We start from the raw sequence: 23,665 nt of genomic DNA, 5'->3' as shown, positions 1-23,665 counted from the left end.
CTTCAACTAATATATTTTTGCAAATTGTTTTCTTTTTTTTTTTCTTTTGCTTGTGTGTGTGTGTATGTGTGCAGCAGAGTAAAGCAAATAAATTCTAGTTTGGTTTTTATGCCGACCACAAAATCGCCCCAAACATAAATTTTTTTTGCACATTGCAAATGCGCACTGAAACCAAGCGCAAAATGCATTTAAGCAATTCGAGCGAAAATATATTTCGCAAATATTATATGTTATTGAATTATTATTATTTTTAATATTGTTCAAGCAAAACGCGCGCAGTCGACCGAAGCGTGAATATTAAATGAAATATTTGGCCAAAGCAAACAAATGATTAAATGCAAAATAGTTGCATTTATCGCCCACGTTTAATGGTCTTGTTCACACCCAACTCGAAACGTTTGACACTCTGATAATCCCAATAGATGAAGCAGAGATATGGGGAACTTCTAAACATCAATCAATCCCTAGCTCTTAATTTCCTTTTGTTTTGTTGGCCATAAATTGTGTTTAGCATGTTTCAATCGCATGATGAAACAATGTAATTGAAAGTCGATTTGTGGGAAATTAGAATCGAATATATAAAACTTTTCTCATAAGCAATGCCTGACTAGAAGAGTACCCTAGAAAAGTGCTCCGCTTATAGCAATACTTAACATGTATAGCATTTATGTATAAATAATATAAGCAACAATATTATACAACTCTCTTACGTATCAACAAAAAGAAGAGAATCATATTATTTATATAGCAAGATTTATTTGTTGAGTAAGAAATGGATTTTTTAACATTTATTGATTTTTTGACATATAGAATATACATAATAGCTTAAATATAAATACAATTCTTTTTCTTTTTGTGATATTGTTTTTCAGTATTTTTGTATAATTATAAAACTTAAATGGTGCATATTTAATATGAGCTTTAATTGTTAATTGTTAAAAGCGGAATCACTACAGTTTACTTGGATAGATTTGACTACACACTGGAATGGACTAGACTGGTTAGACATGGATAAACTTTAAATGACTGAGCTTCACTTGACAGGAATAGACATGCTTTGTCTCAACTGGACTGAACGAGACTAGGCGGGGATATATTAGATTAGACTAGACTAAACTTGACTAAATCTGCCGTTAGGCTATACTAGAATGACCTCAATGCCCAGAGAAGCGTCTTTTATCTGCCCTATGTTTAAACAGCTCTCTACCTAGCTGAAAACAGTTCAACATACATTGCTCCATTCTAGACAACTATCGGACTAACTTACATGAGCTGAATAACTGCTTGAATTATTCTACTCTCATGCTAAGACTCACTGGAACAAACTTTAAAAAGTTCGTCCGCAAGAGAGAAAAGAGACAGCCTTTCTTTCCTTTTCTTTGATTACCTATTGTCTATCTTAAAGGCTGCCTAGCTCCAATTCGCTTGGAATTGGAGTGGCTTTAATGAATTGCGAACTGTTTTATCAAAATGTTGTCATTTACGACGATGACGGTGTTGGCCGTGTGTAGTCGATTGGCTCACGCTAGCCCAGTTTTATTATACGCCAGCATTTATATTAATAGACGCTGCCAGACGACGGAGCTCAGCGTGGGGCAGCTGATGCTTATTGGCCCGGAAGGCCAGACACCAGACGCGACGCTCAGCCTGGAACTGAGGGACATTCGGACTGTGCCTAATGTTGCCTTATTATATGGATTGCCCGCCAAATGGTCACCCCATGCGGTGCAGAGGCCTGTCCTTCTGCTTCGATTTAGGTTTCTTTCGCCTTTGCTGCTTTAAATTTGCAAGTCAATTGCGAAAGCCACTCGAAAACTCAAGCAGCGCAGCACTGGCCGGGACCTTTGAGATCGCCAATCAGTTAGCCGCGCCCCCGTTGCCCCCGTCGCACCTGACGCACATTTTTATCAGCTGAAAGTGCAGCGCAAATTGTCAGCTCGCAAACAACGCGAGAGGAGAGCCGAAAACATTTTGACAGTTGGCTCAAAAAGTTTGCGTTTGTCCAGTTTGTAAACAAAACTTGAAGGGAAAGAAGTGATTCCCTAGTTACATTTCGACTAGAGGACTCCATTATAGGGTATATTTGTTTTGGAGACCCGGTGATACCCTGTATATTAAAGCAGTCAGGATTGAGCAACTCAAAGTAAAGCGTATACATGGTCGCATTTAGTACAGGATATATCGAAGTCGTGCCTATAACTAGTCCCCTCTCAGCTCTGCTGCCCACTTGAAGCTGCTGCAAAACTTTACACGCTGCGCAAAGTTAGTGCGAACAAGCAACGGCAGCAGGTAAAAATCTGTTGAAATACTTAAGAGTTTGCAACAACAACCAAAGTTGGCCAAAACACTTAGCAGACAGTAGACAGTTGGCCCAAGACAAAGCTCTTGGAACGGGTTTTAATAACAACTATATATATATATATATAGAGAGCTCAAGACACTTGTGTTGTGGGTGAAAAATAATAGAGTAGTATATATGGAGATGTAGAAGTTACAACTGTTATATGTAAATGTTAAATGTATATCGAATGGCTTTAACAGCTTCCTCATTCTCACTACGCATCGCCCTGGATTACAATCACTAGCAGTATTTCCCTCTCTCATTCTCGCAGAGAGTCTCGGATAGAAATCTGAGCTTAAAAGCGTGAAACCACGACGCAATCTCACTCGGATAAAGCCTCCACCTCCACGAAAACTCAGTGTAAGCTCTCTGCTTCACACCAACATTACAGTAACAGAGGCTGCTGGAGTCTGCTTAACTAACAGAGTCTAACGACTCTACTGTTAAAGTTCGATTTTAGAGTGTTCTGTTACCCGTTGGAGTCTGCTGTGAGTCACAGCCTGAGACACTCTGCTGTTGGCCTCTGCTATTGGACTCTGCTGTTAGACTCTGTCTGATGTTATAGTCTGTTACTAAACATTGGTTTTATACTCTGTTGTGATATTGTGCTGTTAACCAGACAACATCACGTCATTTTATACATACATACATAGATAAATATTTTACATTAAGAATGTATTGCGGTCTACACTCTCTGCTGTCATAGACAGTGCTAGAGAACTGCTAAGTAACAAGTGTAAGCAGTAAATATAATTATATTATATATATTAGCAATTAAAAATGTTTCCTTCTGCTTTTTATTTGGCACATTTCCAACAGCTCAGGCAATTCTCGAGAGGATTTTTATGCTCATTTAAATGACAGCATTTGACAGCATTTGCATATACCAAAAATTCTTATATATTTATTTATATATTGTATTTATATTATTATTCTAAATTATATATTTGCAGGTCACGTTCGTATCGCGGTGATTCCAATTTTAATGCGCTGCTAACGCCGCTCACCTTTCTGGTCACGTACTTCAATTCGGGAGTTAATCCCCTGCTCTACGCCTTCCTCAGTCGCAATTTCCGCAAGGGCATGAAGGAGCTGCTGCTCTGCTCGTGGAAGAAGGGCAAGGGCAAGTCATCCTCGAACTCGTCGATGCATCACAAGCGCAAGGCGTTGCAGGTGTGTGTCTAACTGTAAGCCAGGTGCTTAATAATTTTACCTGTTTCAGCATCCATTGACGCATGTTGATGTAGCTGTCTCTCTCACACTCACACCTCTCACCTCTCCCTCCTTTTCTCTCTGTGTCCATTTTTAGACCCACTCGCTGCCCACGGATACCACGCACATTGGCAACGAGCAGCTATGATGGCCAAGCTGCTGGAGGAGGCGCTTTAGGCTGTTCGGTCGCCGCTCGTAGAACCCAAAGGATTAGCTCATTGTGATGCTCACTTAAGAAGTCTCAATTGCTTGGCAAGCGAATAACTAAATAAGCTCCATTTATAGATTTTATCCATTGTCAAACAAAGTATTGTACGAAAGAATTAAGCCATTTTTTAACTAAGCCTCATTCGTTACAGGCTAAAAGAGCGAAAACAGAGAGAGAAACAGAGAGAGAGAGAGAGAGAGAGGGAGATCTTGCTCTCTGACTCGCAAATTGTATTTGAATAATTCTATATCTCAGGACACGCGGCGTGTCCATATTTAATAGCTGTAAGACGTCTCGTTTAAAGTGATACCAAATATACGAATAAACTAACATTCAAACTCAATAATGTCTTAAGCATTCAGTAACTTGGCTTTGGTATATTTATTAGCTTGCCTTTGATTGACTTGATTTGGTCACTTACTTTATGTATGTAAAGACTTTTCACGTTTTATTCTAATGAGTTTTCAAAACTATTTATTGATTCTTGATTGAAATAATATACATTATCAATATATATATATATATCTATATATAATAAAAGCATAAAGCAATATTTATAATATGTATATAGATATAATTGATATATGTATAATTGCAATTATTCATTTTTTTATAATATTTTTATTTTAGCTTTACTGGAACTGCAAGTTAAGGCATAAGAGGTAGGTTTCTCTATTTTTGCTTACTTGGAGACCAAAATATTGCACGAGGGAGAGCGCAAGGATTCCTGCTGAGCTGTTGATGGTTTCGAAGAGTGAAGCCCTTTTTATGTAATTCTTATATAGCATGGGGCACAAATATTAATCGCGTCTGATGTTGAGGATAATCGTGAATGCAGTCCACTTGACGGCGTCAGGATATGTCGTCAATACTCTGCTCAGCGTTGTTTCAACTATCCCCTAAGTAGAACAATATTTCACTATCGAGCAACATACATTGAGCTATCGCATAAAGTAAAGCCAAACGATACTATCGATGGTGCCCTGGCAAACAGCTGAATTTATTTTCTCTTATTGATCGGACTACAGCTTTATCTCTACTATCTTTAGTACTAGCTCTTAATGCAAGACGATTAAAAGAGAGTCATACATGTATATTTGCTATAAATATTTGATATTCATCTATATATGCTATATGTACAGTAGTCCCGATAATTTTAAATGGCAAGGGGATCAGTTTGTTTTCGATTTTGACAGAAATTCAAATTATCGAGAATTATCGAGAACGAATTCAGCGGGGTAAGAATTGTCAAGACTCACTTGTCTATCATATTTCGAATATTTGTACATAACATTTATATAACTTGTATAGATGATACAAGTTATATATACCCATATGAATATCGATAAATTTATAAGATGATATTTATCTATAAGTTAACTAACATCCTCCCATTTACTAAGCTAAGCATTTCCAGCTAAGGTCTGCGACTGCAATGAGTTCGCTTTGGCCGAATGTAAACGAGCTGCAAAACAATTTGCATTTCGTTGCGTTTGCAATTGATTTGGTTTATTTTGAATAGATTTGATTTTGATTTATAATTTCTGCATTATCAGCAGCATAACGAATGGCGAACGGTGCTTGGCATTCATAACATTTGATTGCCGAATTCGAAGTCGAATTCGAATTTGCTGACGAATGATTTTGCGGCCTGCCAACAGACACGTTCAGCTGAGGCAGCCAAACGAAATCGGGAAAAATAATGCCAAAATTCTTTTTTTTTACCTTGCATATTTTTTTTTTTTTTGTTTTTATTATTTTTATTTGTATTGCTGTTGTTGCTGTTTTCCAATTTGTCAACGCACTGCAGCGGGCTAAGGACGCGCTGCTGCTGCTCTCAGCGCACAAAGCGAAGCCGTGCAAACTCAATTACCACGCGACTCGCGCTTTGAGCCAAATTAAGAGCGAGAGAAGAAATTGCCAAAAATGAAAAAAGCAAAGAGAAACAGTGGAAGAAGAAGTGGAGAAGGAAATCTGCAATGAAATTCCGCGCAAAATGAAAAAATAAGAAAAGAAAAGTGAAGCTCGAGCACTTGTTTGGGTCTTTGTTTGCTTTTTGGCCATTTGTTAAGCTGCACGGCCGTCGCTTTGTTATGCAAAAAGGGGAAGCGGAAGCGGAAGGCGAGGAGAGAAAAGGTGACCATAAATTGTGTCAAGTGGCGCCCTTAGAGCAGCGAGCAGCGTGCAGCGAGCATCGGGCTGCAGCTACTCAAAGCAACTTTCGGTTCAGCTTTGAGCCAACAATTTCTCATAATTAAAAGCAAGTTGAAGCGACGAAGCGACGGCTGCGAATTGACATAAATCACAGTAACTGCCCTCGAATGGCATTCAAGATAAGCGCTGAGTGATGTATGCAAGCTGACAAAGCGAGAGAGAGCGAGAGAGAGCGAGAGAGAGAGAGAGAGAGAGAGAGAGAGTGTGTGCATGGTGCTTGCAATAACTAAATAAAACATATGCAGCCCACATCAATCATACGCACTGTGTGCAACAACATATTAGCTGTCCTGCTCACTCACTCACTCTCTCCCTCTCTCTCGCTCTCTTTATCTCTTGAAAAATAAAAATGTGCAAAATTCGACGAAATTTAAAAATGCAAATAACAGGCGCACAGCCTACGACAGCAGCATCAGCTGCAGCATCAGCTGCAGCTGCAGCTCGACAAAAGTGTCGAAAGAGCTTGATTTGAAAATGCTTATGGAAACTGATGAAAACTGTTTGCCATGTGCCTAGGAGCAATTGCAGCAGTTGGGGAGTATTGGCAAAGAGATACCTGTATGTGTGTGTGCCTGTGTGTGTATGTGTGTGTGTGCAGGCAATTTGAAGCTGAGCTGAAGTGTAAAGCAAAACTTGACTAAGAAATGCCCTCGGCTGACTTACATATAACGCACTTGACTGCCACGAACTGAACGACTCGCTGAGCACAGCTCGGCATTTACAGGGTAGGCCGTTCAAAGAGTGCAAAGTTTTGCAAGTCAAGTGCTGGCTAAATGGCAATAACGAGAATTCAGCCGAGCATCGAGCCGGAGTAGCAGGCAAACAGACAAACAGGCAAAAGGATGTTGCCACACATGTAAGTTGCAGTTGCGATCAGTATCTTTCCCCTCCCCCCTCCCCTCTCTCTCTCTCTCTCTCGCTCTTTCTTGCCCTCTGCTTGTCGGCCTATTAGGCAAGCCTGAGTCAACCAGAACTTGTGCATGTAATATAAACCAACTGGCAGCCAACTGGCAACTAAACTCAACTCCTTCGATGCTGACGCAAACGGATTTTTTAATTAAAAGCAGCTGCAGTTGAAGAAGAAGAAGCAGCAGCAGCAGCAGCGGCAGCAGCAGCAGCAGCAGCAGCGGCAGCTTCTGTCTCCATATTTTAAACATATTATAAAACGCACTAACAAATTAATAGCAACGGCTATATAGTTAGTCAACTGACGCCAGCGCCAGGATTACAATTTCATTCAAGTGAAAAATCAGCAGCTGTCAAAGAAGTCAATTGCAACAGCAAACAGACAAACGCCCGCCCGCCCACTCGCCCACACGCCTACGTAGCCATGCATAACTGTGGGCTGTGGCTTGCATGCTAAGCCGATTAGTTGTATAAAAACAAAAAGCGCACACAAAAACCCGATTCAATTCGCACAACTTTCACAACAACAACAACAACAAGAACTGCAACAGCAGCAGCAGCAAAAAAATGATAAAGAAATTTTATCTAACGGATTATGGCAATTAGTTGAAGGAGTAACAAAACGAGCTTAGATTAGTGTTAGCTTACGTCATGTGTGGGTGTGTCTGTGTGTGTGTACAGTGTACACTCTCTATACGTGCATGGGTGCACTATGTGTATGTGTGGGTGTTCGACCTTCGATTCGCTGAACTTGGCAAACTTTGCTTCGGTTTAGTTCGTTTTGGTCCAATGCAGAATTTTGTTTGGCACACACACACTGTAAAAAATAACGTAGGCAATTTTTAGGTTAAATGCCTTTGCTGTAAAATACATAATTTTTAAATTTGTTTAAATAAATTTAAATTTTATTTATTTTGTGAACGCCAAAGGCTTACAGTAATATTTATATATTTATTTATTTATTTTTTATTGCTCACGTTTTCCAACTTATCATGCAGACAATAAACATGGCTCTTTATGTTTTATAGGTCTTTAATGTTTGCGACACGGAAGGTAACGGGAAATGGCAAGAGTAACAGCAACAGCAGCAGCGCAGTGCAAAGGCAAATAAACCATATCAGATCAACATAAATCAACAACCTGATTATTAGAATGTTCTGTTTATTTATAATTGCAATATTTACATAAAATATACGAAACACCTACCAAATGCAGCGTCAGCAAGCGACTCTTCTATTGACATAGCTCAATAACGCAGGACATAAATGCATTGCATACTTTTGGGCAGCTCACTTATTAAAAAGTAATTGCAATTGAATCCAATAGATGGCGCTATGCAATAAACCTCAATCACGCTTTTTCGTTGCATACTTTTGTGATAGTTCTGGTGATTGTTATCAGGCAAAATGACAAAACTTGGTTTATTTATCCAAATGAAGTAAGAAAGCCAATTATTATAAATGTGATTATTTTACAAATATTCTTTTGATTGTTCTGCACAGTTAGATCGTATGTGCCCATATTGAAACTGGACAATTCATAAGCAGCAATCAGGATGAAGGATTCTGAAACTCAACTAAGTTTTAGAAGAGAAAATTCGCAGCATGTTGCATAGGATGGATATACCATATCCTGGCTGTCAACTGGAAAGCGTAACTGCTAAAAGCGACTGCTGGGACTACTTTCACTGCCTGAACAAAGGAAACGCCGAACAAACAATCTACCCAAAGCGAAAACTTTCAGTATCTGTGAGACCCTTTGGCATCCTTTTGCGCTGACTTATTATTTTAGGCTGCAACAAATTGGATTTGATTGGCAATTTGTTTATTTTTAATTCAGTCTGGCGACCTTTCATAATAAATTAGTTGGCTAAAGTCGCCCAGCAACAAAATCCAGATAATTTCTGTAATTTAAGAGACTCCGGAAGAAAGCAAAAAAAAAAATTGCTGTAAAAAGGCTGAAGTTAAAGCTATCTTTAGCTTGTTTTCATTTTTGATGAAGCTGCTCGTGCAGTAAGCTCATTTATATGGCAAATTGCGTATACGCCGCGTAAATCATTCGAGTTAAGCTCGGCGCCGCGTCGATCCTTAAAAACACAAATTGCAATTGGTCAACCGCCAACGCCGCCGCCGCCTGATTGACGTTAGCCGTGAATATTGCATTTAATGCAATTAACTTGCCCAGGCCCAGGTCAGGCAATATACCCTGTGGACAGCTGCAAAGGCGGGGTATGCTGATAATAATAATAACAATAACAATTCTTTTTTTCTTCTAGTTTATATTATTAGAATATCTTTTTGGTTTCTACATATATTTATCTTAAGTGTTAGGTGCTTTTGTTAGGTGCTCAGATATCCGACGACTTAGTTTAGCTTTAGCTACGCGACTAAAGCCTCAAGCTATAGACTCCTTTAGTAATCTTGGATTTACCAGCTTTTAGTTGTGCAACAAATGCCAAAAGCTTCAATTTCTCCCTCTCTCTCTGCATCTCCCTCTCGCTTTCGCTCTCTATCTCTTAACTATTTACACTTAGGCTTAAACTACAAATGCATCTTTGGTCCAAACGGTTTACGTTTCTTTTTGGGGATATTTCCACTCTCGCGCTCTCTGCTCTCTCTCTCTCTCTCTCTCTCACTCTCTTACCCTCTCTCGCATTGCCTGCCTCTCTATGTACAACTTGTGGCCTTGACTAGTTACAAATAGACAAAGTGGCCCAAGCCTTTCGCTGGATTATTGTTAACAGCCTCCGCTGCGAGCTTAGTATTAGCTGTTGCTGTCGCTGTCGCAGTCGCTGTTGTTGTTGTTGTCGCTGCTGTTGCATTGCCATTGACGTCGAGGCCGTCCTGGCTGTCCTCGGCGACGGGCAGCAGGCGGTTGTAGATGCCAGCTGGCGCATAGCGCGCATTCATGTGGATGTCCAGCAGCTTTTTGTCCTTGCCCAGCGAGGAGAACGAGTGTGTGGCGGTGCGTATTTCGCGTATGTTGTAGACGGGACTGTAAGCGCGAGCGGGCGACGGCGAGGCCGAAGAGGAGGAGGAGGAGGAGGAGGCAGAGCTAGAGATTGCGGCAGCTACGGCCGAACTGGCCGCATTTCCGTTCACCTGCACCGGCGTGCGTCGCTGAAAGAAGTCGCGACGCAGTGTGCATTCGGTGGAGGTGTCCGAGGAGCCGGAGCTGCTGGCGCATTCATCATCCTCGGCATCCTCGCTGCTGCTGCAGCTGCGCAAATCCTCCGACAGCGACAGATCCGACTCGAGCGATAGCTCCAGCAGGCTAACGGCATCCGCATCCGCATCTGCAGCAGCAGCGGCAGCGGCGGCAGAGACAGCCGACGCATCGCTCTCGTAGCTCTGCTTGATGGCCTCGTTCAGGTTGGCCAGCAGCTGGCGACGACGCGCATAGTTGGGCGTGCGCCGCACCAGGAAGTGGCAGTTCTCGCCCCGGCGCAGGCGCTCGGCCTGCGCGCGCAGCGGCAGATCGTCCGGATGCAGCTTGCGCTGGCACTCCTGGCCCGGGCAGACCTCGTACAGCGAGAAGTTCTCGACGGGCTCCAGGGAGCTGTAGCAGCCCAGCAGCAGCTGCAGCAGCTCGTCGCAGGTCGTCTCCTCGCTGATGACCAGCGACTTGTACTGCGAGCTCGGCTGCAGCGCCGAGGTGTGCACGCGGATCAGGCCGCCCGCCTTCAGCTGCAGGCAGAAGCGCGACTCGCCCTTGGGATGGCAGGCCTGCAGGATGGCCGGCCGTGTGTCCTCGTCCAGCACCAGTATGGTCTTCACCCCTGCTCGCCGCACAGCCACCTCCATGGACAGATAGAAGAGGCGCGGATCCCGATGGCGCATCTTCAAGCTAAAGAGAGAAAGACAGAAAGAGAGAGAGAGAGAGAGAGAGAGGGAGGGAGTTATTAGATTAGATCCATTCGAAAGTGGATTTCGTTCTCTCACACTTACCGTCTCAGGAGCTGTGCAATCACCTCCTTGCTCGTCGTGTCCCACTGAATGCCCAGCGTCTTGTACTCAATGTCGATCTTCAGGCAGTTTGTGTAGACTTTGATTGTGGTCTGTGGGGGGCGGAAGAGGAAGAGTGTGTGTTAGGAGTGGTTGGGCCAGGCAAAGCAAGTCTGAGTGGGGACTCACCTGTGGCAGCTGCTCGTTGAGGCTCGAGTAGCTGGAGGCGCGCGATGGCGTTCGCTGCATATCGGTGGGCGGCTCCGGACTGCCGCACATGGAGCTGGCGCAGGAGGAGGCGTTGCTCGAGGAGCGCAGCGAGAGCGAATCGGAGCGATTGCGCAACGGCGAGATTTGTACGTGTTTCAGCATCTGCAATGGAAGGGAACGAAAAGCGAAATGTGATGTGAGATACAGGCGAAACTCAGTTGGTATCAAGTTGACTTAAAGAACTACTGAATCAGAGAACTTATATGTAAGTGTGAAGGGCTAGAATACGCACTTTTCAAGAGGCGACAAGCTAATGAGCTAAAAAATATGTTGAACTAGTTAAAAGAACCACTCGTAGAAGTAGTTCTCTTTGCAAGTTCAGGAAATATTCAAGTGCTATTACAGAGACTAATGTAATTCAATGAACCAGCTATGGTGTATGAACTGATGCAAGACTTTTGTTGGAATATGAAGTTAAGGAATTAGAGAACGAAATGAAGTTGAAGTAAGTGCTAAGCGCTGATAAATTTCAAAGTTGGTCATTAATGAATTAGTTCAAATGAACGAAATAACAAACATAACCATAAACAAGTACTGAAACATGAAAATCAAGCAATATATGGTATCGATTTTGTTCAAATGAGCTATTCGTTGGGCTGAAATAAGTTGATGTAGGCTGAAAGTAACTCGCAGAATGATAAATGTGCCAACAAAATCGGTTCAAGCGACACAATGAACTAGTTCACATGAGCTAATGATACAACTTTTCACCAAACATGTTAAAATGAGCTAACGAACTTATTCCAAAGGGATTACGCTAATTGATGAACTGATTGAGGCACACGAAAAGAAAGTTCAGTAAGCTGTTAAATGAAGCCAACAAACTGATTCACATGAGTAATGACTCATTATTCATAAGCTATTTTGCAAAGAACTAGTTCGCAAGAGTATTAGTATCAACTAACTCAGTTTGTAAACAATTGGCTTACATAAGGAACTAATTTGTTCTAATTGCGGACTTTGTGCAAATGCTGTTCAGAGGCTTCCACACGTCAGAGTGTGAGAGAGAGAGAGAGAGAGAGAGAGAGAGAGAGAGAGAGAGAGCGGGAGTTTGATAAGCCTGATATGTGAATCGAGTCAATTGTCTCAACGACAGCAATAACAAGTGTCTGCCACATAAGCCAGACAGACATCGTCCTATATTGTATGTGCATGTATGTATGTGTATGTGTATATATGTATATATACTTATATGTATAGAGCTAAGTCCGAGGCACTCGCTGGGCAGCCAAGCGGCTCTCGACTCTGAGTGACGCGTTGACCCGCGAGTTGGCGTTTCTTTTGCAACATTCGCCGCTAATTGCTTGGCGAGGGCGAGTGGGCATGCGAGAGGCTGAGCTGCTGGCGGGCACTCTACATTTCATGTCACACACTGCCACGCCTCCGCCTCGCACCCTTCTGCCGCCCCTTCGGCTGGGCATGCAACTTGTCTCGTATCGCCTTGCATTGCTTGAGTGCCCGCTTCGTATTTTTGCGCGCTTTGGTTCACTTGCTGCTCCACTTGGCCATTTGGGTGGTTGGGGGCGTGGCTGGCGGGCCATGTATATATGCATAAGTATGTATATGAATTAATTGTATGAAAGATGCGCAATAGTTATTTAACTTTGCTTCTCCCCTCTCTCTCTTTCACTCGCTATCTCTCTCTCGCTCTCCCTTTGCAGCTAGTTGATGCAATTTTAATTAATGCTGCGCTTTCTGTTTGATTAATGCATCGAAATTGATGCAATACTCGGAATATTATTATATATATACATATTATATTATATGCCATATGCTACGTTCTCATCGCATCAATTAGCAGACGCCCACACACAGAGGGAGAGAGCGAGGGTGTGCGTGAGGTGGAAGCTGAGGGGGCAGTGCCGGATGTTGTTGGCCCGTTGGCAACTTCCGTTTAACACGGGCATTTACAATACGGCACGCCTCGCTCTTGCGTTCAATCAGCACTTCAGCCAGCCCTCAGCTCAGCGAAGCCCTAGACTGTGGAGTCTAGCTGCGTTCCCCAGCCCAAACTCTCCCGCTCTGCGCACACACGTCGTCTTCCCCCCTCTCTCTCTCTCTCTCGCTCATTTCGCTTTCATGGCTCATTGTCAATGCTTCGCGTTCCATGACGTGCCCAGCCGTGCCCTTTTCATAATTTCAATACATCACCAATTCAGGCACCCGCACACACACACACACACCGACAGAGAGAGAGGGAGGGGGAGAGGGTCTGCTCGTTCAGCTGAGGGCTCTTCAGTGCGTTCTCCTGCTCGTTGCATGCTTCACTGCCGCAGCATTTGTCAAGCAGCAGCGATTTTTAACCCTGTCGACAAAGCACCTCTACCTCTCTCTCTACGTCTGCCACGCCCTCTTCGACGTCTGCCCACTCCCTATCAGGGTTGTAGCCCCTGCCTAAGCGTACCCACATTTCTGCCTCAGAATTCGTTTCGATGAGCCGGATGTTGCAACTTCATTAGCGAATTACAGTTGGGCAAGCTCAGCTCAAACATTTTGACAGGCACTGCACACACACAGCGAAATATTTGGCATGCAAACGAGAAAATATACCACATATATATATAGGGAGAGTACGAGAGCCTAAGTTGCGGGCAGTTAGAGGTAGTTGGGGTAGCTGGCAGAGGCAGAGGCAGAGGCAGAGGCAGAGGCAAAAGCAGAGGCAGTGGCAGAAGCAGCAGCGGCAAATTGAAATGCAAATCAAATAAATTAATTTTTCACACAAGTCGCAAAAGCTAACAAAATAATAAAAATAGAATGTAAAATATTAAGAGCACTGACTTAGTGATGCTCTATAAGGAATTGTCTAACAAGCAAGAGGTATATCTAAGAGATATAGATCTATATACATATATAGATATAGAAGATATGCCAAGACTTAAGTCGTCTCTTGATTTGGTAAAGGGAATTATGAAATATATTCAACATTTAATATGCCCTGTTCCAATGCTGTCTGCAGGGTATAACAAGAAAACTCAAACAGCCAAAGAAAAACAGCAAAAAAAAAATCATCGAAATGAAATTGGATTTGAAAAACCCATAAAATTTGAGACGACGCACGTGTCACAGCTCCTAAAAGACATTGAGACAGCGAGACTGAGAGAGAGAGTAAGAGAGAAAAAAAGGTAAAAGATTTGATAGAAATATATATAAAAGTAGAGAAATAGAGATTGATAGAGACAAAGAGAGAGAGAGAGAGAGCGGAAGAGAGAAATAGAGAGATATTACTGAAAGGGGAGAATGAGAGGAAGACAATTCAAGGTTAGACCTATAAACTTAGAGAGATAGATATATATAGTAAGAGACAAAAAGAGGAGGCAAACTCATGTCAGAGCGAGCGTCTACATATGTATGTATATTTACAAGCAGAAGTTTATTTAGCGATAAACATCACAGAAGTTATCGACTTTGTGAACCTTCATTGCCGCATTGTGAATAATGTTATGACCAAGTCTGGCCGACGACGACGACAACGACGGGCCGATAATAATGCACAACTTTACCAATTCAGTTAACGATAAGGCGAGCAGAGGTCAAGGAATATGGAGCTGTTTTTACGCCATTTACCAACACTCACAAGCAAAGCGAAGTGTTGCAAAGACGCATAAATAACGAGAGAGACAAGAAGAGAACAAAAGAGACGAAAAGAAACAGTCGAAACTTGTTACGAACGATGAGAGTGGAAAGAGTAGTGGCTAGTTCAGAGATATTCTGTAAAAGGCAACAGAAACTATAAATATATTATATTTGAGCGTTAGGATTGACTTAAACAGATCCCTAAATCTCTTCCTAATCTCCTCGGAAGCTATTTAGCTTGGATTATATGATACTCTATATTAGAGCTATATGAAATGTATACTAGATTATATATTATTTAAATGGAGCTATGCGAGGTATAAGCTATATAGGCTTTGGCTATGCATCCTCCTTTCAGGGCATACAGCAAATGCCTTGTCAGTCAAGCGATATATGAGTAAAACTTGCAAAACTCTCGAATTCTCAAAGTCTTCAACTCTGTGAAACTCTGAAATTTCGTGAGCTTATTTCAGTCGAGGAATGTTTTAATTTGAAGTTTTATCTTAGATTCGGCTTTTGGCTTCGGCTCTGGCTTTGCCTTTCACTTTCGCTGGACGCCGCACGCACACACGCAAAATTGCGATCTATCAGCGATTGGTTTGATAAAAGCGCCAGCTGTGACATTTGCGATTTAACGGCATGTCCTTGAACTGAATCCTGCTGTTGCCGCTGCTGTTGCTGCTGCTGTTGTTGCTTCTCTTTGGGCAAAAGTAAATCACAAACTGATTTTGTTGTTTTGGCAAGTTTGCGACTCTGGCTGGCTTGACGACTGCCTGACTTGTCAAAGCGCCGCCAGGCCATCATCCTTTATCATTTTCACACACCCACACACACACACACACACACAGGCACACACACGGCCCGCTGCTCTCAATGTCAACGCATTATTGATTGAATAACCAGAAAACGAGACGGAAACTCATAGACGAATCAACACCAACAGCAACAGGATTCCAGACGCAAAGCTCAAGCTAAATATATTTTCATGGCTAGCAGACCGGAAAAAAAGGACCTACATCAAGGCGGAGAAAACACACACACATATAAACAAAAAAAAAAGTACAATAAGAGGCACAGCAAATGTTGCTTCCAGTTGCAACTTGTAAAAATGTTTAAAGCATTTCTGACTGCCACGCCCACCCGAAGGCAACAGAGTTACACGAGAAAACACTTAAAAAGGAGGAGATCAAAAGTGAGAGAGAGAGAAGAAAGGATGCTTTATGTACTTGATTACAATGTTCCTTATTTTCTCATTTGCAAATGCTTCAACAGGGCTGAGATTCTGATATGATTTATCGTTTAGGTCCTTTACTAAGCCTGCGACTATGACAGTGAAGGGGATGATGATGGTGTCTGTGACTGTGACTGGTAAGGCATAAAGGCACAAATTTGATGCTTCGATATCAGCTTCATCAGTTAATAAGCATAGGCACAAAACACACAAATCATCTGAGTCTCAAAGGCAAGTCGCAGGGACTGGCTAAGCTAAAAGATACTTTCATAGAAGTAACTTGATTATGTAAAACTATTCACTTGCTTACAATGTTTCTGATCTCTGCTATAAAACTGAATTCAAAGAAAAGTGAATTTCCTTTAATTTAATAAGTAAATAATTATATTATGCAAAAAGTAAATATATATTAAATATTACTATAAAATACATTATATATTTATTTTATGTGTATATATATTTATATAAATCATTGAATTCAATTGATATTCCTAAAATACTTCAAATGATTAAACACTTAAACCTTCGCCAAACCTATAAAAATCACCCACTGCGCTTTATATTTATACATTTTTTTTATTACTTTAAAAAACCTCAAATCAGCAAATTCATGACCCGTTTAACTTTGCGGTTTTCTCGAATCATTTCAGCAAAGCGAAAACAAGCAGAAAAACTTTGCCACAAATAATTTCTAAAAATAACAACAAAAAATGGCTTCGTATTTAAGGCTTGCATAAATTAAGTGTAAAGCCAAACATCCGAAATCACTCAACTAAGAATCAAAAGCAAATGAAAATGAGCAACAGAAATAGAAGAGAGCGAGAGAGAGAGAGAGAGAGAGAGACGGAAAATCAACTTTTGTTCAGCTCGAACGCACATTGGGGCAAAAGTTTGCCTAGAACAATTCATATTCGGAGCAACAGCTAAAGCAATAAAAAATAAATATTAAAAAAAAATAATAATAATAATAAATAAATATTATATAAGCACAGCAAGCAGACCTTGTCTGAGTCATAAACAAACATAAATAAAATTCTGTTAACAGTTAACGAAATTGGCAAATAAATGCTCGAATTAGGTTTCTCCTTCTTTGTTTTAATAGATAATTAGTGAACAAATCGTGGAGGAGCTCAAGTGCACTCCAAGGGGCCGACAGACTAATTAAGCAATTAATAACTTCAGCAAGGTAGGAATATTTAATTATGCATTAGGCATTGGCTGCTGCTGTTATTGCATTATTATTGAGAATTTTATTTTTATATATTTAATTATTTTTTTTTAGGTTTATATTGTGTAGTATTTTGCTTTAACTTTATATATATTTCTCTGAATAACTGAATCTTAGATTTTCTTTATTTTTTTCATAATGTGAATTTTAATTTTAATAATATATACATTTTTTGTTTTAATTTTAAAATGCTTTTTGAACAACAAATGATATAAAATTAATTTGACATTTAAACATAATTTTAAAACCAAGCTCAATTTTTTTTTTTTTTTTAATATTACGTTATTTATTTTAAAATTACATTATTTATTTTGAGCAATTTTAATGTTGCCAATGTTGTTTATGTCAGTTTTCTATAATATTTTATTTGACTTATTTTTTGTTCAAGGACTTATTTAAACATTCATATTTAAGCTTTTTATCATATGTAAAGTATATTCAGATTTTTAAATAAAAAATACAAATTGCATTTATAGTAAAAGATTTAATGGATGTTTTTTAAGCTTCATGCTCTGTAACTATTCAAGCGCAGCATCATATATTTAACTTCAATTCAATAAACTTTTCATGCGAAAAGTGAATTTGTTAGTCGTTTGATGCGGATTTCCTATGAGCAATGCAATTACAATTACAATGTATTGCAATTGCCGATTATATTTCATATATTTATATATATTTTTGTATTTTATCTGACTTGTCGGCGCACTCTTCAAATGCACACATACAGATTTATATACACATATGTATATGTATATGTATATATTTGTGTAATATGTATAATTAATGCCTAGCAAATTGTAAGCGGATGTAGCAACAGCTTGTGCATTCGAAAGCGCATTTCATTATTTTCATGCATATATATTTTTTCTTTCTCTTTTAAATTCTACAAATTTAAGCAATTAAGCTAAGTAAGTAAGTCATAAATATTTAATTGAAATCTACTCGTTTACTCTGTTTATGTTATAAGTTGTGCCTGGGCTCTGCACTCTGCATAAACAAACTACAATTCCCCAGTTGCCAAGCCGCATGATAATAAACAAAAAATATGAATAAATAAAAAATAAAAAAATTTAAATTAAGTTTGCATTGATCGACTAGAAAAAATCCTATGTACTAGGGGTAGCTAGAGTATCTATTATCTAGGGTCTTATGAAAGGCCATATTAGGTCACGGCCTAAAAACTTTAGACTCTGAGCTTACATACATAATTGAATATATCCAACATTTTAATTTAATTTTCCAGAAATTAAATCTAATTCCTAAATATATACATATATGGTAAGTTCCAGGAAAAAACTGATTTAATTTTGCAGAAATCCAATCTACTTTTTAATTATAGTAATGCACTGCATCACAAGTTCCAGGAAAAATCGAAATTGTAAATCAACTCAAACCAAAATTTATCTATATATAGGTATATGTAATACCAACAAACTTTTATTGCTAATCAAAAAATTGTAACTGCTGTGCTGGTTGAGCAGCAAAATGCAATGCAAAATTGTAATGAAAACCGACAGGCAGAGAGAGAGAGAGAGAGAGAGAAAGAGATGCAGCGTGACTTAAATGGCGAGTAACTAACATTGGCTCGTAGAATGCAATCCCTAAGTGCGCTATTTATTTATTTATTTCAGCGCCTCTTTTATTTTCATTTCATTTCTTCTGCTTTTTTAATTTTTTTTTTTTTTTTTTTTTGCAGCAGACAATTTGATTGCAATGGCCTTTTATGTAAGCAGCTTAACTTTGCCACGGTTGCTCTTCCTATCCCCTTTCGCTCTCCCTCACCCTCGCCCTTCTGGTTTTCAACTCTTTTGCATTAGCCAATTTGGGACGCAATTAAAAAGTGTTGCATGGCGCCAGGCGTAGAGCCGGCAAACGCGAAAAAAGTTCCAGCTAAAAATAAGCCAAAAGAAAAAGCAAAAAAAAAGAAACTGGTTGGTCAAAAAAATGAACTATGTATTTTTGCTAAGCTGCTTTTATAGCGTCTACACTTTTTCTCTTCTTGTTGCTTGTTTTCAATTTGATAAAAACGCAAAATAAATTTCATTATGCTACAAGAGAAGCAGCAGCAGCAGATAAGTACATGTATTATATACATGCACATATTGTATAGCTGCTTCCGAGAGGGTTTTTCTTTTTTGGTTTCGGCTGGGGATTAACTGCTTTTTAATTGCTATAAAAAGTGACTCAGCTTGCTGTACTCATTCTGCTGCCACGCGCCTTTGTTCTCTCCATAAAACGAAGGACGCATTACGAACTGCATAGCCCGAACAGAAGCTAGCATGGGCTAGGCTAGGCTAACCCTTAAAAGGGCCGTCCAGCAACCCAGCTCAGCTCAGCTCAGCTCAGATGCTCATTAAAAATAGCTGTTGTTATAGACAAAGAGCGGGAATGTGTGGAGCAGTAAGTGCTTCTAGCATGGAATATGCGGTTCGTTAATATATAACAGTGAGACTAAAAATAAATGCAAGTGCAAGCATAGTCAAGCTAGAGATACTCAGCTGTGCTGCAGGGAGTCGAAGAGAGAGTTGAGAGAGTTGAGAGAAAGACTAGGATATGTTGAAGTGAAGTGTATGATCAATTCGATCAATTGGAAATGGGATGTGATAAGATACAGGAGATTCTAATATATAAGGCTAAGGATGAGATGGTATGTGATATGACGATTGATATATATATTATGGTAATATCAAATTAATATGATAAATATCAAATAATTAATATTAATAAAAATATATCAACCTGAGTCAACATGATATTTTATATGAAATATGTTTCATACTGAAATAGTATATAATTTATCAATCTCAGTTTATCATTTAATAAATTGTCTTAAATAAATTTGGAAATAAAAGAGAAAAAAATGATGTAAATTGTAATTGGATGTAATTAACTGTATCAGATATAATACATTGTCTGTCTGACATTTCTGCATCGAATTCTTAATTTCTAACTAATTATGTATCAATAATAATAAAAAGAAAAATGAAAACATTTCTCTTTTTTTTCCTTGCAGTTACTTTTAATATTCTTTAAGAAAGAGACTTGTCCAGCTTCTTTCATATAAAATTAGTTTTTTTTTTTTTTATAAATCAATTTTCATTTCCATCTTATTGTTTTATACACACACCTTGTCTTCATTACCTGCCCTCAGAGCCCATTCTCTAATTACAGGGTATATAAATAGAGTGCAGCAGAACACGTTAAGTCCACAGCCGTTAAGGCAAGCGTTAAGTCAGTTAAACACAAAAAAATGTCCAAAAAGCAGCCAAGAGAAAGAAAATGGTTATGCGAGCCAAAGAGCAAAGCGTAAACGCAGCTAAAGCTGTGAAAAGCTCTTGAGAAACAAGAAATAGTCAGAGCAAACGGCAGAAATTATGTCTAACTTATGCCTATGGCAAGAGTCAGCCAAGCATTATCTAAAATATCTTAAGAGAGACCTAGTCCAAATTGAGGCTATGCAGCGGTTCCGGATCATGCAACGAGTGTGCTGGACATTATGCAAAATAGGGGCACAGATTAACATGAAATTGCGGGAGTCTGGCAAGCCTTTAAGCCGCTGCCACGAAAATTACTTTTCGCCCGAGCTGAAAGGTGGAAGGAGAAGAGGGTAGCTCTACTGTAACCCTAGGCAAGAGTCACAAGTTCAGACTCTAAGCCCAATAGTTGAGAGTGCATCAATGGAGATAAGAAAGTTCAACTATTTACAAATTTAAATTCTGCACTCGAATATTCATCTCTGTATAGCTATATAACGGGTATTGCAGAGTCGACTATTGGCTGGGCAACTGCAGATACTCATCACGCATACGCAGCGTGTGTCGCGAGGATATTGTGGGGCAGCATCATGTGGCAGGCAGGTGTTGCCATCAATTGTTGTTGCTGTGGGCGTCAAAATTGCATAAGTGGCGCTTCGTGTGACAGTTATACCAAAAACAAAACCCACAGCCGTTGCGCAAGGGATCATCGGATAGAAAGGGGTGGGGGATGTGGGCTGTGGTGGGTGTGGTCCATTTCTGGCAGCATGCTGTCAATCAGAGGCCTTCCAGACCACCGCACTAAAGTGCAGTTGCAGTTACATTTTGCGTTTTTGTGGCGTTAATAACATGAGCATATTTACCAGAAAGAGAAGGCGAGATGGAAAGAGTGAGAGTGAGATGGAGGGAGAGCGAGGGCGGAAGAGCGACTGGCACATGTCACATGATGGCAGGACAAATGAATTGCAATTATTTAGAGCATGCTTTTAGGCACTGCCACGCCTTCCACGCCGCCCTCCAACACAAATAAATATAAAGCTGCAGCTGCAGCTGCACGAGCTTCCGCCCCCGCCTCCGCCTCCGCCTCCGCCTCCGCCTCCAACGAGCAAATGTCAGTTACAAATTTTGTGGTCAACAAATGGCATTGGCTTTGCTTGCATTTCACTAACTGTGCGTGTGCGTGCGTGTGTGAGTGTGAATGTGTGTATTGAGTGTATATGTGCGTGCATTTTGCCACCTAATCATTTGCATATTTCTGTGGCATTTTATGCGTATTTATTTTTGCAAAGTTTTCGACAAAGAAAATTTTAAATGGTTTTCCATGCCGCGATACAGAAAAAGAGTATATTAGTTTAATGGAAAACCATACACATAAAAGGCAATTGCAAGAAAATTTTGGATAAACAATATTTGGGCAATATTTTTAATTTAAGGCGAATGTGAAACTTGATACCCAGTTTATATTATTTTAATTTAATAATATATGCATAATTCTATTTTTATTTAAATACACATTTTGTTTGTTATTTTTTGTTTTTTCTTAAAAAAAAAAAAAAAAAAAAAAAAAATACTATATTTAAATAAACAATAATAATCATATATACATAAATCAAAATATATAAAAAAAAAAAAAAAAAAAAAAAAAAGTTTTCTAATAATTACTTTTTAAACTTTTTTGAAATAAATTAACTAAGATTTTTAGATTAATTTTTGATTTTCTAATAATTGCCTTTTAAACTCCTCCACAATTCCAATTATATTGCATATCAAATATATATCAAACTAAGTCCCCTTTCGTCTAGAGATTCCGCTGCATCAAGATGCAAACAGAAACATTATGCAAGCTTCAATGCAATAAAGGTAAAAGGTAAATAAAGGTAAAAGCGCAGCGCATGATTTTTCCTTCACCGTCACGCCCACCTGCCACGCCTGCAGTTAGCCTGGTAGCCAGCCAGGCAGGCGTGCAGGCAGCCAGCATCCGCACAGCATCCATAAATTGCATATTTTAAAAGTGTCGTAAATTTTGCGTAGGTGCGAAAACGAACTCTGAAATTGTAACGAATACCGTCAGGCACACACACACACACACACCCATGCACACCTATTCACCTGCACTCTTCACTTGGCTCCCCTCCTTCTCCTTCTCTACTCCTCTCGCTTTCCAATTTACTGTTGCCTACCTTGGGGCGCAAACTTTCGTCTCTTTTTTTTTTGTGTGGAGGCCAACGCGCATAAATTCAAAGTCAAGTTTTTGGCAAACGCATGTTTATGCCACGTGGGGCGTGTGGGCGTGGCAGCTAACAGCCAACAAATTTATATTGCTAGATTCAGAGTGCTGCCAATAATTGCATATGATTTTACAGCGGAAGTTGAGTAGAGTTGAGCGAGACAGAGAGAGAGAGAGAGAGAGAGTGAGTAAGAAAGAGAGGGCGAGCCAGGCGTGGCATGCATCAATTGGAAGCCGCGCTGAGTAGCATGCCTCAAGGCAGCGAGACAGTCAAATTAAGTGCATCCTTTGCAGCACAAAAACATCTCATAGACACACAGACACACACACACACACACAACACACTCTCAAGCATGCACGCAAACAAGCGCGTAAAACAGGAAGTCAAACTGAAAGAAATTACTTCCTATGCAGCAGCCTTATTAAAAAGAACGAGCCAGCAATTGAGAGAGAGCGAGCGAGCGAGAGAGAGAGAGAGAGGGCAGCTACATATATATTAAATTTATCAGTTGCATAGACACAGTTTTCTAGTCACTTCCGCTGGCAACTTGTTGCAAACATGTTTGCCTCTCGGAATTTGCCTGCATAAATTCTTTCGATATGATTTATGCCTGAGAGCGAGACACTTAAACAGAGAGATAGAGATAGAGAGAGAGAGAGGGAGGAGCAGCGACAGCAGGTGGCGGCTGTGTGACAAAAACTGGTTCGAAATGCATTCGGCATCGGCATCGGCATCCGGCAGCACCCAAGCTCTGGCATCAGAAGCAGCAGAAATAACTCCACGAGGCGTGTTGCAAATGTTTAAGCATTTAAATTGCCAGCTAGAGCGAAGGAAACGCTTGTCTCATTGAAGTTATGTGCGTATTGACAAGCGAGCGGATGGGCGAGGGGGAGCGACAGCGGGAGAGGGAGTGAGAGAGGCGGGCCATGCGAGTTTCCCATTTGGCATGCCAGGCACAGGTTGCGTCACAATCAGCGTCAGTTAATAGCGGTTCATTCGTTTTGCTCAAGAGTATCTCTTCGGCTTTTTACTGTCGTCAGCTCACGTAGGAGCGTT

At 40.2% G+C, this 23,665-nt stretch overlaps 2 protein-coding genes across 5 annotated transcripts in view; one reads left to right on the top strand and one right to left on the bottom strand.

The window, feature by feature from the left end:
* Positions 1 to 4,122, top strand: part of LOC6576324 (trissin receptor) — a 43,594-nt gene extending 39,472 nt beyond the window's left edge. For all 3 annotated transcript variants that reach the window (XM_002002279.4, XM_044008769.1, XM_015165123.3), the window contains 2 exons: positions 3,295 to 3,514; positions 3,651 to 4,122. In XM_002002279.4, coding sequence (XP_002002315.2) covers positions 3,295 to 3,514; positions 3,651 to 3,701 — 271 coding nt within the window. In that variant the 3' untranslated portion in view covers positions 3,702 to 4,122. The remainder of the gene's footprint in view (positions 1 to 3,294; positions 3,515 to 3,650) is intronic.
* A 5,017-nt stretch (positions 4,123 to 9,139) lies between these two features.
* Positions 9,140 to 23,665, bottom strand: part of LOC6576323 — a 30,546-nt gene continuing 16,020 nt past the window's right edge. For both annotated transcript variants that reach the window (XM_015165122.3, XM_032729006.2), the window contains exons 2-4: positions 11,015 to 11,197; positions 10,829 to 10,938; positions 9,140 to 10,727 (exon numbers count right to left, since the gene is read on the bottom strand). In XM_015165122.3, the coding sequence (XP_015020608.1) occupies positions 9,575 to 10,727; positions 10,829 to 10,938; positions 11,015 to 11,197 (1,446 nt within the window). In that variant the 3' untranslated portion in view covers positions 9,140 to 9,574. The remainder of the gene's footprint in view (positions 10,728 to 10,828; positions 10,939 to 11,014; positions 11,198 to 23,665) is intronic.

This window comes from Drosophila mojavensis, unplaced genomic scaffold, assembly GCF_018153725.1.
Source record: "Drosophila mojavensis isolate 15081-1352.22 unplaced genomic scaffold, ASM1815372v1 contig_36, whole genome shotgun sequence".
NCBI classification, from domain to species: Eukaryota; Metazoa; Arthropoda; class Insecta; order Diptera; family Drosophilidae; genus Drosophila; species Drosophila mojavensis.
This window is presented reverse-complemented; position numbering and strand designations above follow the sequence as displayed.